Source organism: Pleurodeles waltl, chromosome 8 (genome assembly GCF_031143425.1).
Source record: "Pleurodeles waltl isolate 20211129_DDA chromosome 8, aPleWal1.hap1.20221129, whole genome shotgun sequence".
NCBI lineage: Eukaryota > Metazoa > Chordata > Amphibia > Caudata > Salamandridae > Pleurodeles > Pleurodeles waltl.
In genome coordinates, this window is record NC_090447.1 from 1,201,899,072 (window position 1) to 1,201,914,554 (window position 15,483).

The 15,483-nt window shown below is 41.1% G+C and overlaps 1 protein-coding gene across 1 annotated transcript in view; it reads right to left on the bottom strand.

Moving 5' to 3' along the window:
* Positions 1-167: 167 nt before the first annotated feature.
* Positions 168-15,483, bottom strand: part of FREM2 (FRAS1 related extracellular matrix 2) — a 489,280-nt gene continuing 473,964 nt past the window's right edge. Inside the window, exons 23-24 of the mRNA XM_069205491.1 lie at positions 5,944-6,090; positions 168-3,783 (exon numbers count right to left, since the gene is read on the bottom strand). Coding sequence (XP_069061592.1) covers positions 3,274-3,783; positions 5,944-6,090 — 657 coding nt within the window. The 3' untranslated portion in view covers positions 168-3,273. The remainder of the gene's footprint in view (positions 3,784-5,943; positions 6,091-15,483) is intronic.

Sequence of the window (15,483 nt, forward strand, 5' to 3'; positions counted from 1 at the left end):
CAATATAGAACATAAATGGAGAGTAAATGAAAAATGCTTCAAACAAATGACTGAGATAAAATACTTTGCTTACAATTTATGTAGTAATGTTACACCATAAAATAAGATCCATGCATTATGTAATTGTAGAATATCACACTTAAAAATGTAAACACAATGACACCTGATTGAAAAAAAGTGACATTTATTGCAGACCAGGTTGCACTTTGAGGTCCATGTTGCAAATTACAGTACAGGCCTTCCTTACATTGGGCAGTTTTAAAAAAATGATGACACTTTGATAGCATGTCTCAATTTGCGCAATCAGAAGAAAGTTGTTCGATATTCTCAGTGAAGAATAGTCATGACAGTACAGGACAGGATTCTAGTGTAGAACTCCTGGTAATAATATATTCTTGTTGTGATATTCACACAGAAAGTGAAGATGGATCATCAAGAGATGACTATAGTGACTGATGTTTAATGTGCAGACAATGTGACCTGACCTACACTAGTATATTTTGACATTGTACAGAGCTTTGTTAGATGAATTAATACCCATCGGTCATATGTCATAATTTTTTAGGAATTGCTTCATTTCAGCAGTCATGCATATATTTTTATTTTATGTCATTCCCACTTCAAAGGTTCTTTTTCCACAATAGTCTGTGCCTCCTATCCCTATTACAGAAGGGTACACTTGTAAAATAATACCAATTGATTTCTCATAAGCACACATTTCAAAAACATATACGTGTTTGCAGGGCATATATAAATAGTTTTGTTTTCTGCAACTAAATTCTAACTGGTATGTGTTTGCATGTGAAACAGACAAGTTTCCTTTAGTACTACAGTGCAATAAAAAATAAATCAACATATAATAGATTCATAGCGGTGTGTGTGAGAGAGAGTCAGAGAGAGTAACTGAGCACCAGGTTAATTTCATGAGATATGTCGTCCACCTGCTCTCAACTCAGCCGTATACAAATTGGTTTACATATGCTTATACAGTTCTAGTAGCTTTGTGTACAGCATCAATAGAACACAGTACCTTGAAGTATATTGTCCATATGTTTAAAGAAAATATAAATGGTGTATGAATTTCCATAAAACAGTATACTTCCTGAGTAAAAACTAAAAATAAAATTCTAAAACCTTTGTAACAGAAACATGTAATAATGTCCAAAATGAACTGTGGCTCTTTTGCACCTGTAGCTATGCAAAAGAAGGTTATGTTACAAGGGGTATTGCTGTGTAGCATCATGCACTCTTCACCTGCTTCAACAGCCACACACAGTTAACGTGTATTATGAAAGAAAGTTAAATGACCTATATTATATTTACGGCAGAGCCTACACAATATAGTAAAATAGTTATTACTGACGGGCAATTAGGAAAACTATAATCTATGTCAGATAAATGTGAGTGTTGAGTTGGTCAAAAAATAATATTGAAATTGGTATATGTGTAAACACTGACTTTCCTTACAGAGGGCTAATCTGCGATTATTGACTCTGTACCATGTACCACAATTTAATAGTGACAGTCAAGAGAGTGGTTGCAGGACAGCTGTGCCCTTTTATAATATTTTTTATTATGTTAATTGTGCTACAAATTATACTTGAAATGGAGATGGAAACTATTTTTCAACCTTAATTCAAGATAAACTAAATTAATATATCTTCAAAAACAATGTGTTTTTGATTTGAATTGACACATGGTAGCCCTTTGAAGTATGCAGATAATACAGACTCCTTAGAAAATAATGCACACAAATATTTTTCTTATGCTTCAATATGAAATGTTTTCAGAGGATGAAATCACATTTAAACTCACTCTTTGCCATTATGAGCGTCCCTTATATCGTAAATATTGAGGAGTTAGAAGTATATACAAACATAGGAACAATTAACTGGCCTCCTATCCTCCGTATATTTATAAATATATGTTATGACTTGCTAAAACTGAGTTTTGTGTAGGGTTTCGATGTATAGATTATGTGTTACTTTTTGGTTCTATTTCATTTTTATATGGCTTTGGCAGACTGTAAAAATAAACTCCTTTTGGGATTTTCAGCAGCATATTAAATTCATTTTACACAAGTGCTAGTGGTTAAACATTATCACAAATGATTGCATGCATCTTTTAGAGAGTGCTGTGCCACAGAAGAACAGACAGCTATGAACACCTGAATAAAGCATACAGTAAAAACTATTAACAAAAAAACACCTTCTTTGAGGAAAACAGTTATGCATTTTTGAGTCACGCTGTGCTACAGAACCTTAACTCAACTAAACTATGCTAATATTCCTGCTCTCCTACTCTAAAGTAATGAATACCTTGTAGCATAAGAGAGTGTTTCTCAAGAGGCACATTGATTACTCATTAAATAAATGCTTGTTCCCATCAATTTTATATTTTCAGTATATTGCTATTACAGATAATTCAACTGCTAATTATAAGAGAAAATATTCAATATTAAAAACTCTAGCACAGCTATTTCTTAGTTCTTACAGAACCTTGTCAATCATGTTGAAATCTTATTAGCTATTTGAGAGATTATACATTGTAATAATGCTGGTATTTTTCCATACTGTGTCCACTAGACAATAATTTACTGCACAGACTTACAGTAGATACTTTTAAAACAATGACAAGCATTCAAAAAAGTGCCTTATCCCTCCATTGAGCATTCTTCTAGTTCAAAAACAATCTTTGGTTTCATAAAAACTTATATTAGCACAGCACAGGGAAATAAGGAGGTAACTGTGTGAAAAACGTGAAAAACAAACTTGCTGTTTTGATATTAACATTACATTGTATAATCAAATTTATTATTATTGGCAAGTTTTCTTTCTTCCAAATCAATGCAGAAGTTCTCATGGTCTTCAGATGAAAATGTTTAAAAATGTATATCACAATGTAATAATTGCGCCTCCAAAGTTGGGACTTTAATATACGTAATAGCTCATATCTTTGATTTAGAAAAAAGGTCTTTAGCACCATTAGATTATATCTTTTATCTTAAACACTGGAAAATCTTTTCCATTGATAGTGTTCTCTCAGCTGCTAGTGTGTAGTGCATTGCATATGTCCAACACAACTGTTTTGTGTGCAAATTAGGATGGTTGGTTTGGATTCTATCTATTCCGTACAACTTCAAATCGAAGTGTTCAAATAGAACTGGAGCCACACAATCTGTACTTTTGTCAAAACAGCACACCATTGATAAATACAGCATTTGAAACATTTTGAGGCACTAACAGGGGTGGGTCCGTGTGATTGAATGTTGGCTCACACTTCAGAGCTGTCATTGTTATAACCAGGTGGTGGCATCATGGGCTCGCTGCTGCCTGAACCAGTCTGTACTTCGGTCTTCTTAGGCTGCTGTTTACGCCTTACTACCAAAATAATAATTGCTACTAAACAGATTGCCAGTAGCATAGCAGCAACTCCTCCAACAATTGAGACAGTATTGACCTCTGTATCCCTATTATTCACTTCCCTAGGTGTGATCCCATCAAGGGTAACTTCTCTTTGAGGATTTTTTTTTTTGTTTGTTCGGTCAAGGGCAATGTGTTGGATATTAGTTCCTCTGCTGTTTTCAACACCAATCTCTGCTGCAAGGGGTGGAGCTTCTCCAACAGATCTCTTCTGGCGATTCTGCAGTGACTTTTTATGCTGAACTCCATGAAAGATCGAATGATGTTCTTCTATGCTTCTTTTACCAATACCTCTATTTGCATTTTCCTTTGATCTAACAGTATAGATTGTGTGGATGTACCATTCTCGACCTAAGGAAACCTGGGAACAAACAAATATAGTTTTTTAAAATATACAGCTTTGAATATATTTCAAAGTTGAATAAATTTCAATTTTAAAAAATTTTAAACTTAAAAAATACAAGAAGGCTTCACCCAAATATGGATTTCACATATCATTTTAATCTCAAACTCAATTCTTATCCTTAGGATAGCAGTACCTGAGGGCCATATGTACTATTTACTAGTCACAAAATACTGGTCGCAATTTGCAACAAGTATTTTGCAGCCATAAAAGAATTTTAAGTACTGAACTATGTTGTTTGAGGTCAGTTCTCAAAATTCAGAATTGTATTGGGTTGAAATCCGAACTACCTCATGCCTATTGAGTTAGGTCGCAAATTCCAACTCACTGCGATTGGAAGTCATGACAGTGATGGTTGCCTACTGGGGGTATATATAGGCACATTTGGGAAAACTGGTCTTACAGTGGGCTCTAAATCTTGGATGCAAGGTAAATCGTCTTTATATCTGAATTTCATCATTAGGTTGATGAAAATAAACAAAAAAAATGTTCTGCATATCTCTAAACCTTTCAATGAAGGTAGACTTGTGAGCATTCTGATGAGGTTTGTGTAGTCTCTGTGACCCTGAGTCCTAAATAAAGTTGTTAAAAAAAAAGTTATACATCTGCACTAACACACACTACAACCCTGCATGGACACAGATTTACGAATTTCAGGAACTCACAAAATCTTCTAGATGTGCATGGGGAAACCTGTGACAGTCTAAGCTTTACTCACACAAAAATCTTTGTTTATATGTAATCATACAACAAGTGTATATCAAGCTCTTTTGAATTCAAAAAGTGGTGTAGCAAAATGATAGTTATCTGCACAAATACCATTGTGAATTGATTCCAGTAAAGACATGCCAGTTATGGAATTTCATATAAACTATACACGCTTGAAAGAGGGAGAGGCTCTGGTCAGCAATTTGATGGGGATGATGTTAGTCACCTTACGATTACCCAAGGGCACAATCAGCCACCTTCTAATCAGATGAGTACTTTGTTAGAGAGATTTGGTGGAAATGAAGGATCATGGTAGAGGCGTGGTAGTGGGAGTTACTGTTGCCCTGTGTTGGCTATCTCCTCAGTAACCACCTCTAAGTGAGTTAAGCATAAATGAGAGGAGCCTGGTTAGTCTACATTCAAGCTCAAAATCAGGTGTCATGTCTACTACTAATCCCATTGTCCATTGACATACTGGTGTGCCTCTTTTCTTTTCTATGCTTATAAAATATAGCAACAATGATCCCGGCCGCAGTATTATAATCTCTATAGGCTATTATGGGATTGTAATATGGTGGACTGTCACATTTGCAATGGAGTAAGTCCCTCTGCCAAACTCTAAATCAGGCCCTACATATTGTAAGCCTAGGAATGCATCAACATGCTATGCTTCCCCAGAGGCATAACTGAGAGAAATATTTTTTATTTCTCCTTGTTACTTCTTCTTTATATGTGTGATGCATTCTGCATCACACGTAGAGGAAATTGCCTTACAAGATTGTTTTTGCACAAAAATAATCCTGCCTGAAATGCAGGCACCCTGGCACTTTATTGCCGGGGTTGCTTCATTGATGCTAGGCAGCCACATGAGCCCTAGTGCTAGGAAGGAGCTGAGGTGAGCCATATCTCAGAGGCCATGGCGCTTTTCAGCTCTTTCCCATGCACGGAATAAAGGACAGCAACTTTGCTTGCTGCCCTACACTGTTTGAAATCTTATTAAATATGCCCTTATATGTCTGAAGACCTGAAGGTGTTTTCAGTCCTACAACTCCAAACACAGAAAATAAAATGCACAACCTAATTTCCTACAGAAAATGTAAACTTGTAACAAGTAAGACACAAGAGTCCAAAATGTTTGAGCGTTTGCATTCATGCTGCTGTGTTGAAACCATGAAGCCTGAATCCTGCAGCCAATATAAATGCCTATCACAGACATTTTCACTTATTAGCTTATTATAATTGTGATGCTTCTTGATCTATGGCAATATTCTGATGAAGTTATAGTTGGATGCAAACACAAACAATCTATTTTATTATTGAATAGGTCTAATATTTTCTAACACCACTATATTCAACAGTTTGGGAAGACACTCCCTGTGCTACTATAATGGGGTCTGTTTTACTGCTTACCTGAAACAAGGGAGTAGAGTCCACTTTAAAACCATCAGATCCGGGTTGTTTAACGAGGGGTAATCCGTCCGGTTCATCCACTGCTAGTTTTGCATTGAATGGAACAGCTCCAAAAGTGGTGGCCTGTGTCTCTGGCTGTGCTTTGTCCTATATAACAAAGATAAACTGATTTGTAACCCCCTGCCTGAAATAAATTATGACATTGTCTATTGACAGAAAGACCAAAGTAAATTAGCTCTTTGAGGTTTAGAGTGAGGTACAAATAAGAAGACAAAGGTCAGAACACTGCATGCACAAAGGAAAAGGGCAAACAAACTTTGGAAGTACTAGTGGAATGTGAGAAATCAGAAATACACACAGAAACGCCACAAATGTAATTGGGCATATGGAGTTTCAAGACAGCTTCAAAAACCACAAAGCATTAAAAAACATGCATTGGCAAAACAAATAGGTCTTGTCTTTTGGTTGTGCCAAAGCAGAGCTATACACTTCGGCAGAGGCTTCCCCAATTATATTCAGCATCGGCAAACAAAAACAAAAAACAAAAAAAACAAAAAAAGCGTTGGTAAACTCAATATGTTGGGCTACTATGGATGTTGTATTTTTCAACTGTTTTTGAACTATGTTTGTGATTTTGTTTAATGAATAAAGTGATCATAAAAATGAGAGAACATTTTTTAACTGAGGGAGATCATCAATAATTGACTAATATTTGGGAGATTACTGAGTGGGTGCATGCTTGAATGTATGTTTGCTTCGAGTAACGGTTAGGTGAGTGAACAAATAAGAGGATATTTTTTGTTTTATGGTTTATTTAAAAGGTTATAGGTTGAAGTGCAAAATGATATTCATGCATGTGAGCACAAATATTTTAACAGTTGCATCTACTGATTGCAAATTTTGTCTTTGACAGTAAAATTCCTTTGTAGATTTTGAGAAATGTAAATTATACTCAAATTAAGAGTAGTATTTGAAAAATAGAAATGATGCATTGTTAGTTTGTTATTTAAAAAACGTTAGTCATGTGTTTAGCATATTTTTAAATGAATTCTCTTATTCAAGTGTTCAGAATATTTTTAATGAAGTGAAATAGGTGTATTTATTTGTATTTTTTCAACAAAGTAGTAACATCGTAAAAAGAAATTGATAAAGATTGTGAACAGCATATACATATATATGCAAATACAGACCATTTAAAAAAAAACATTTCACTGTCTTATTTTAGCTTTTAAAATTGTCTTATATATGTCCTTATTAAAAGTTGTGCAAAACTTCAGTGATATGACAAAAATAACATTACATGTAAAATATAGTGTCGGGTTATGTAACTGGATGAAATATCTGAAAATAGAAAGCATTTCTTTACGGATGGCAGAAATGTACTGCATGGTTTGGTATGATTATTTACACAGCATTTTCTCATCCAACGAGGTGCTGACGAGTGGCGGCCCGTAATTTTAGGAGGGAGGGTAGGACACACATACACACACACACTCATTCATTCGCGCACATCCATTCACAACACTCATTATCAAACATTCAAACATGCACACACGCACCATTCATTTAAAAACACACACACACACACTTACTTTCAGCTCAGCCTCTAAGGTCCAGTAGGGTTGGGACTGCTGCCTTCCCCAGCCAATGAGGGAAGGCAGCAGTCCCAATTTTGTCACAGGACTGCTGACCCCACCCCGCTCTGTGACAAGGTGTTACTGACTGACACTCGCCCTGGGCGCTTCAGGGCTTAAACCTGAAGTGCTCAGTTCAGAGTCAATGGGTGACGCTTCCCTCGTCACCGAGGGGGATGGTCTCGAGGCACCTTTGCTGAGCTGAGGAGGTCACGCCCATAGGAGCTGTGACCATTTCAGCCCAACAAAATTTAGCTCAGGCAGCCAGGAGCCTGCGAAAATCGCGCATGTCTAGCTCCTGGCTACCTGATCCGAAAATGAAGAGCATCTGTCAGGCTGACCTTTGCTCAGCCTAACAGGCAGTCTTCATGAGGGGCAAAAGGTGAGAGGGCGTGGCCCCTTAGCCCCAAAGGACGGGCCGCGGCTGGTGCTGATTGCTTGAGGCAGTGCGAATGAGAGCTCTTGCATGGGGTGAAATACTGAAAAACAAAACCTTCTTTGGTGGATAGAAGCGGTATAACGTATGGTATGGTCATATGTATAGTGCTTTCTGTATTTACGAGGCACTGAAGAATTTGAGATAGCAGTGGTGCAAACTCTTGTATGGAATGAAATATAAAAAGATATACTACAAAACCAAACACGTTTCATTTATGTACATTGCTTAAAAAGTGAATAAATATTAGTAGAAAGGAAAGCAGAGACGGCATTTACTTTCAAAATGAAAGTAATCTTAGAAAGATGGTATTTGTTTTTCATAGTTTCTTTATTAGGTTTTACTGTGAGTATGAGATAGTAATTGCAACTCTTACACAGTGCAGGAGCTAGGGAAGTGTTCACTTGCCCATTAGACATACCATCTCTAAGCTACTAACCAGTTTACGGATTATATGTAAATTTGTGTTTGCATATGCCCTTGGGTATTATGGCTCTTCATTCCACTATGGAACGTCCCCGCATCAAACCAATATCATATATTAAAATTACCCCATCCCCCCAACAACAGACATGGCAAACCGTACGGAGCTTCATCAGTTTACAGGAGTGGTGAGTGTGTATTGGGCTACTGAGCAATTGCAGCATAGATAATGTGTTGCGAGGTTCTTGGCCCATCTCCGTCTGGTCCATGGGTACCTGCTGTGATCCCAGGACGTCTATGCTCAGGGCCTGATCCTGATCCTCTTATTCCCCCTCCATGAAGGCCGTGAAGAGGACCGCTCAGTCATCATCTATTGGGAGCCTTCTCAGACCCCTACTCTCCTCTACCTTTAGCGCTGTCCCTCCCACCCCAGCTCAACACCTCAGATTCCTGTCAGGCAGCATTGGGGAGGTGTAGCAGGGTCACTCCTGCCAAAAATCCATCAATCGTGTCATCAGCCACAAGGTCCGAGCCCCCATACAGGGTCTTGTAATGTTGCACAAACTCCGATGGATGTCCTCTTGAGTGTGCAATAACTAACTGCAGAACAGAGTGCATGTGTGACTGGTGAATGCTTTTCAGGGAAATAAACCAGGCTAACATTCTCCCCGCCTTGCCTCCCTCTGGATGCAATTGAGCTACACACTCAGGGGAAGATCCTCCATTAAGGCAGAGGAGCGTTGCCCCTCCCCCTGCCAGAAGCGGCAGCTGCAAAACCTTTAAAAGAAAACGATAATAAATGTTGTTTATTATCGTTTTATTTTAAAGGGGCGGGGTCACTGGGTGACGAGCAGTTGCACTCCCCCTCAGAGCGAATGTGTGTTGGGCCAGCCATCTCTGGTTGGCCAAACACACATGCGCAGTAGGCTCTCCCCAGCCCAGCAACACAGTTGCTGGGCTGGAGAGAGACTGCACAGGCTCCCTGTTTGCCTGGGAGCCCCCTGGCTGGGCGCTCCCAGCCATTCCTGATGCTGCTCTGAGCAGCGTCAGGTTTGGCCGCAGTGCAGGCTGGGAGCCTGTGCCTGCAGCGATGGAGACGGAGGAGCAGAGCGGCATGCGGGGTTAAGCTAAGTGTTTTTTCTATATTAAATTTTATTTCAAATAAATTTTCCCGTGGGCCGCCCGCCCCTTCTGCTTGCTACGAGCCGCTCCTGTACATACTCCTAATAGGAGAAAAGGCCCAGCCAGCATTTGGCCTCTGGATGGGATGCCCACGCCTCCAAGAGCTCCAGGAGACACAAGGGGTTCAACAATGACACAGCCTCCAAGTCTCTTAGTTTGGTCTCGAGGTTTCTGAGTTCAGATTCCAGAGTCTTGCGCACACCTGCCTGTACCCCAATGCAATGACCCCAGATGCCCACTTCAAATACCTCCCAAAACTTTGCTACAGAGGCAGTACCTTAATTACGTGGGAACATTTGCTGATTGTTTCCCATAGTTAGTCCCGAAAGACGACATCATGCAGTAGTTCTGGGGGGAACCTCATGTGGGGATCAGAGCTAGTCTCTTTCCCCACTACAGGAGCACCATAAGTTGGTTGTGATCGGAGTACGAATGGGCTAAGTATTCCAGGTAACGGGGTCAGCCACCAATGGGAACATCAAAAGGCCATCCAGGCCCGCATGGAGGTCATGTACTAGAAAGTAAAAAGAGTAATCCCACCTCTGTTCATGCTGTAGTGACCAGATGTCCTGAAGGTCCCAGTCAGGCATCCATTGCCTAAAAGATGTGGCTAACCTCTGGGCGGGAGAGTCTAGAAGTGGGTGATGGACCTGTCTAAAACCACATCTGCTACACAGTTAAAATCCACACCTGACAGCCTAGCAGTTGGCAGAGATGCCCCCAGCTGTGGTGCCAAAGATTCCAGGAATGCTGACTGATTACCACTGGGTGCGTATGCACATGCCAGACCCAGAGACACCCATCCAGTGTTCCGCTGAGTAGCACATATCGCCATTCCTTATCAATGTATTGGGACTCACAATGGAATGGTACCCTGGCACAAATCCAAATAAGAGAACCTGTGGCAAAGAGGAATAGTTGATAGCAAAGATCTGACCCCACCACCTCCTGCGCAGTTCTCTTGGCTTGGGTCCGGTCAACTGGGTCACCTGCAGGAATGCAATGTCCACCTGCTTCCGTACCATGCATGAGTGTATCAGGTGGCATTTGTGGGTGGATCGCTTACCCCTGACATCCCAAGTGAGGACTGCATAACAAGGAATCTGAGTGGCCATCAGCAAACGTGTGTAAGTGACTGTGACTTCTTAGGCCACCCAGTGGGGATGGAGCCCTGAACCTTGGAATTAGGAAAGTGGAGCCCAATGCTGCCCAGTTGTGTGTGCACGGTCTATAGGAGGACCTGTGAAAAGAGCCCTGCGTGCCCAGTATGCCATATCAAACAAAACCCCCTTCCCACCCACCCGAGCATACCGACAATGGTCAGGGGTCCAAACCCCAACAAACCATAAGCTGGAGAGTCAACAGGCATCCCCTACTATAGGGTTCCAGTCATCTTCCGTGTGGGACGTGTCAGCTCCATGTGAGTAGCAACAAGTTCATCCTCTGCCAATCTTTGAGGAAGTCAGGCTGCCCCTGTCAGCAATGATATATCTGGAGCAGCCTCAAAGGCCAACATTCATTAAGGATCTCTGCAAAATGTAGTCACCATCCAGGAACAGGAACTTCCAGAGTGTTGCAACAGAAGTCATAGGACATCTGCCATACGAGGTGTCAGAAGTGGACCCCGGGAGGATCTGGCCAGGGCCGAGATGAAGTCAGATCCTTCATATGAGGAGCCAGATCATTGCACCCCCTCCCCCAGTTTCAGGCTGGATGTTCCAGTGAGCTAACTGGCCGCTTCTAGAGCACTTTCTCTGGCTAGGTCCATTTAGTGCAGAGTCAGTCGACCCTTTCTGTGCCTTCTCTGGGATCTCTGTGGCTGTGGTGGGACGTAGGCCCAGGCCTCTGTTGGGGTATCACAGAAGTAAGTGTTGCCAACTGTGATATCCTTGAGTTGGGCCAGAAGCACTAATGTACTACTGGAGGCCCAAGTCATGGAGTGAACGCTTCACCTCTAAGTAAGAGGCATTCCTGTGCTGAACCACCAAGATGAACAGGAAGTGGGCGATTTAGGTATTATTGATGCACAAGGGGCCATTTGAGCTGGCCGCCTGCAGCAGTGTATATTTGTCTCTATAGCTGCACTTGGGGGGGGGGGCAGAGGGGGCAGATGGATGCGCCGGTACTTGGTGGGCCCTCTCCAGTACAAAGAAGTGGGACAGGCCATGAGGCACTACCACAATGTGTAGCCAATGTTCCAAAACTTTCACCATATCAGATCCTTCTAAGCCCTCAGTTGCCCAGAGAGAGGGGATCCACAAAACATATTTTGACAACAAACAATATGTAAAGGACAGAGTTTCGAATCGGTGATTAGGTTTTAATTAAAAGACAAGTGTAAACTGCACCTGTACAGATAGCCAAATTCTACAAAAGATCTATTTTGCTCAATAACAAAGGATGATGGAGAAAAAGATGTTCAGTCAAGCTATCCTCAGAGCAAGTAAGACGAATTATCAAACGCAAAGGCAGTTGAATGCAGCATCGTGTCAAGCTTCTGTTTGCTGACAGTAAGTGATAGCCAGCCTGAGCCTACTGTTTCAGACTCAATTTCTGCCAATTCAGGATGTAATACCCACAATTATTCTACCAGGTCAGAATCACTTTCTTCCTATTCAGAGGAAACTTAGGCCCATATTTATACTTTTTTAGCACCGCATTTGCATCATTTTATGACACAAAAGCGGTGCAAACGTACAAAATACAATTTTGTAAGTTTGCGCCACTTTTGCGTTAAAAAGCAGGGCAAATGTGCTGCTAAAAAAGTACAAATATGGGCCTTAAAGTTTTAATGCACAAAATAATAATGTCTTCTTTGTTGGATGTATGTGATACTGTTGGGTTGAGGAATAAACAAATCACGTTAGCTGAACAGAAAAAACTTTGCTTTATCAGAACAAAATGCCCTGGTCTTGTGTAAAGATTTTTTTTTTATATTCATCTATTCTTTGGTTGCAGCACATTTCAGTTAGATATTTTATTTTAAGGCCACACTTTGCTGGGGAATATGATGTAGTACTTTACTGTAGTCTTTTTTCTGTTCCACTTTGTGAGTTACTTACCTGTTATGCTGTATGTTTTTTTCGTTTCACATTCCATGTTCTGACCATGCTCTCTGTGGATTCCAACTTTTCTACGCAGTTGGACTTGCATATCAGAGGAGGCGAATTTCTGGATGCGGGCTCCTTGCATTTAAGAATAAAAGTGCCTTCAATTTTATCAGTTTGTGGTTTCATTCATCTTGACAGTTACGTACCCGGCATGGGGATTAAAATAGGCTAATGACTACACTTCTGCAGCCATTGTCAATACACATTCATTGCCCAAGAACAATCCAGATGAATAATCCATCTGGAGCCTCCTTTCCAACAGACAATGGGAAGATGATTAAAGGGAACAATTAAACCATATTGTGCTGGTTGTATTGTTTTACGACAAGCATAGGCCCTATGGGAGGAGCACTATGGTGGGATTTGAATATTTTACAAGACACAACTGAATTAACCAGCAATAAGATAGGGTTCATTTAGAGGAAGGTAATACCCATCTTGAACTGAAAGTCAGTGCAACATGAGTACTGGGTTTACATCAACTGACTCATGATTTAGGAATGCCATTTTGCTGAAAGAAGACAATAAGTTAATTTAGGGAATTATTATCTGTGCTTGAAAGGCTTGAATTGTGCACCAATCATCTTGGGAATTTACCTGTTAAAATGCCAAGTTGTGTTTAAAAGCATTTACTAGATTATGGAGAGCACAAGAATTCCTGTCTTTCAGGAATCTTGTCCGCCCCTCACAGAACATTTGTTGCAGCAACAAGCTGTAGGAGCCCAAGGAACACCAGGGGGTTCCCGTTGGTGATGGAGAACTAGACTGTGGCAATTAGGGTGTAGGTTAACTTGCAGTCAAGCAGCTTGAGACCAATTTTTTATATGTTTTTACTTCTGAATTCTTTTCAGCAGAAGTGATTTTAGGACACCACTTCACTTTATTCAATGCCAGGCAACCCTGTTGCTGCTGAGCTGGCATGTCGTCTGTATGATCTCAGCAGTAGGGTCAAGTCTTGTCTCATGTGGTCTAGCTGTAGTTGGGAAGTAGCATCTGCTACTCCCTGACTATAGACAAGACTTGATGTGACTGCTGGGATTATACAGACACCAAGCCACACAAAGCCTACACAGAGAGCTAAAAGTGTAGCCTCTTAAACAAGCAATCCAGTAACTTCAGGCCATTAGATCACAAATCCTCTTTGTACTCCATAGAGGAGCTAGATTTATTGTACTAAGGCCTTGAAAAGGCCCCAGGCTTGCAATCCATGACGCAGAGAAACACATGTTGGCTGTTTTTCTTTCTGATGGCTGTCTATCCTATGATGGGAATGTTGGAAATGGCCCTTTCTGCAGGGTCATCACTAAACTTTTCACCTCCTTCCTCCTATTTTTTCTGGCCTGTTTTTGTTGGCTTTAGGACTCTGAGCACTTTACCACTGCTAACCAGTGCTAAAGTGCATATGCTCTCTGTGTAAATTGTATTGTTGATTGTCTTATCCATGAATGGCATATTTGATTTACCTTTAAGTCCCTAGAAAAGTGCATTAGAGGTGCATAGGACCTGTAAATCAAATGCTACTGGTGGGCCTGCAGCACTGGTTGTGCCACTCACATGAGTAGCCCTGCAAACATGCCAGAGATCTGTCACTGCAGTGTCTGTGAGTACAGTCTTGTACTGCCCATTCGACTTGGCAAGTGTAACCACTTGTCAGGCCTAAACCTTCCCTTTTTATACATGTAAGACACCCCTAAGGTAGGCCCTAGGTAGCTCCATGGGCAGGGTGCAGTGTATGTTAAAGGCGGGACATGTACTGATGTGTGTTACATGTCCTAACAGTGAAATACTGCTAAATTCAGTCTTCACTGTTGCAAGGCCTATATCTCTCATAGGTTAACATGGGGGCTGCCTTTACATACCTTTAAAGTGCAGATTCCCTTTAAGAGCAGATAGAAATTTGGAGTTTGGGGTCTCTGAACTCCCAATTTAAAAATACATCCTTAGTGAAGTTGGTTTTTAGATTGTTAGTTTGAAAATGCCACTTTTAGAAAGTAGGCATTTTCTTGCTTAAACCATTCTGTGATTCTGCCTGTTTGTGGATTACCTGTCTGGGTCAGATTGACAGTTGGGCTGTTTGTGAATCCCCTCTAGCCAGTGAGACAAAGGGAGCTGGGGTATAGCCTGCATATCCTGATGAGCCTTCTGTGCTAGAGTGGAGGGAGGAGTGGTCACTTACACCTGAATGGGCTGTGCCTGCCCTCTCACAAAGCAGTCTCCAACCCCCTGGTGTGTGTCTGGGGCCTGGCCTGGGCAAGGCAGGATCTTGTGAACAAATGAGACTGTCCTTTGATGTAGGCCTACTTCAAAGGCAGAAAGGGGTATAGGTATTGGACCCAAAACCCCTGAAAATCAGATCACTTCTGGAACCAAGAGGAACCTCTGCCAAGGCGAAGAGCTGAAGAGCTGAGGAGGAGTGCTGCCCCTCCCTGTGACTGTGCTTTTTTGGGCCATCCTGCAGTTTCTGCTTCTGCCTGTGAAAGGGGACAAAAACTGGACTTTGTGGTATATTCTTGCTTGTGAAGAATCTCCAAGTGCTTGAACTGAGCTTGCCTCCTGTTTTGAAGTCTCAGGACCATCAAAGACTTCCTCTGCTAACATCTGGACTCACTGCTGAAACTCCTGCCCTGCCAAGTGGTGTCCTATCCAGTCCCTGGGTACTTGAAAGGTGAAGTTGGGAGACAAGAGCTGAAAATCCACGCACAGAACGCCTTGTAGGGAAATTTGCAACGTGGCTGATAAACGACACGCTGCTGGC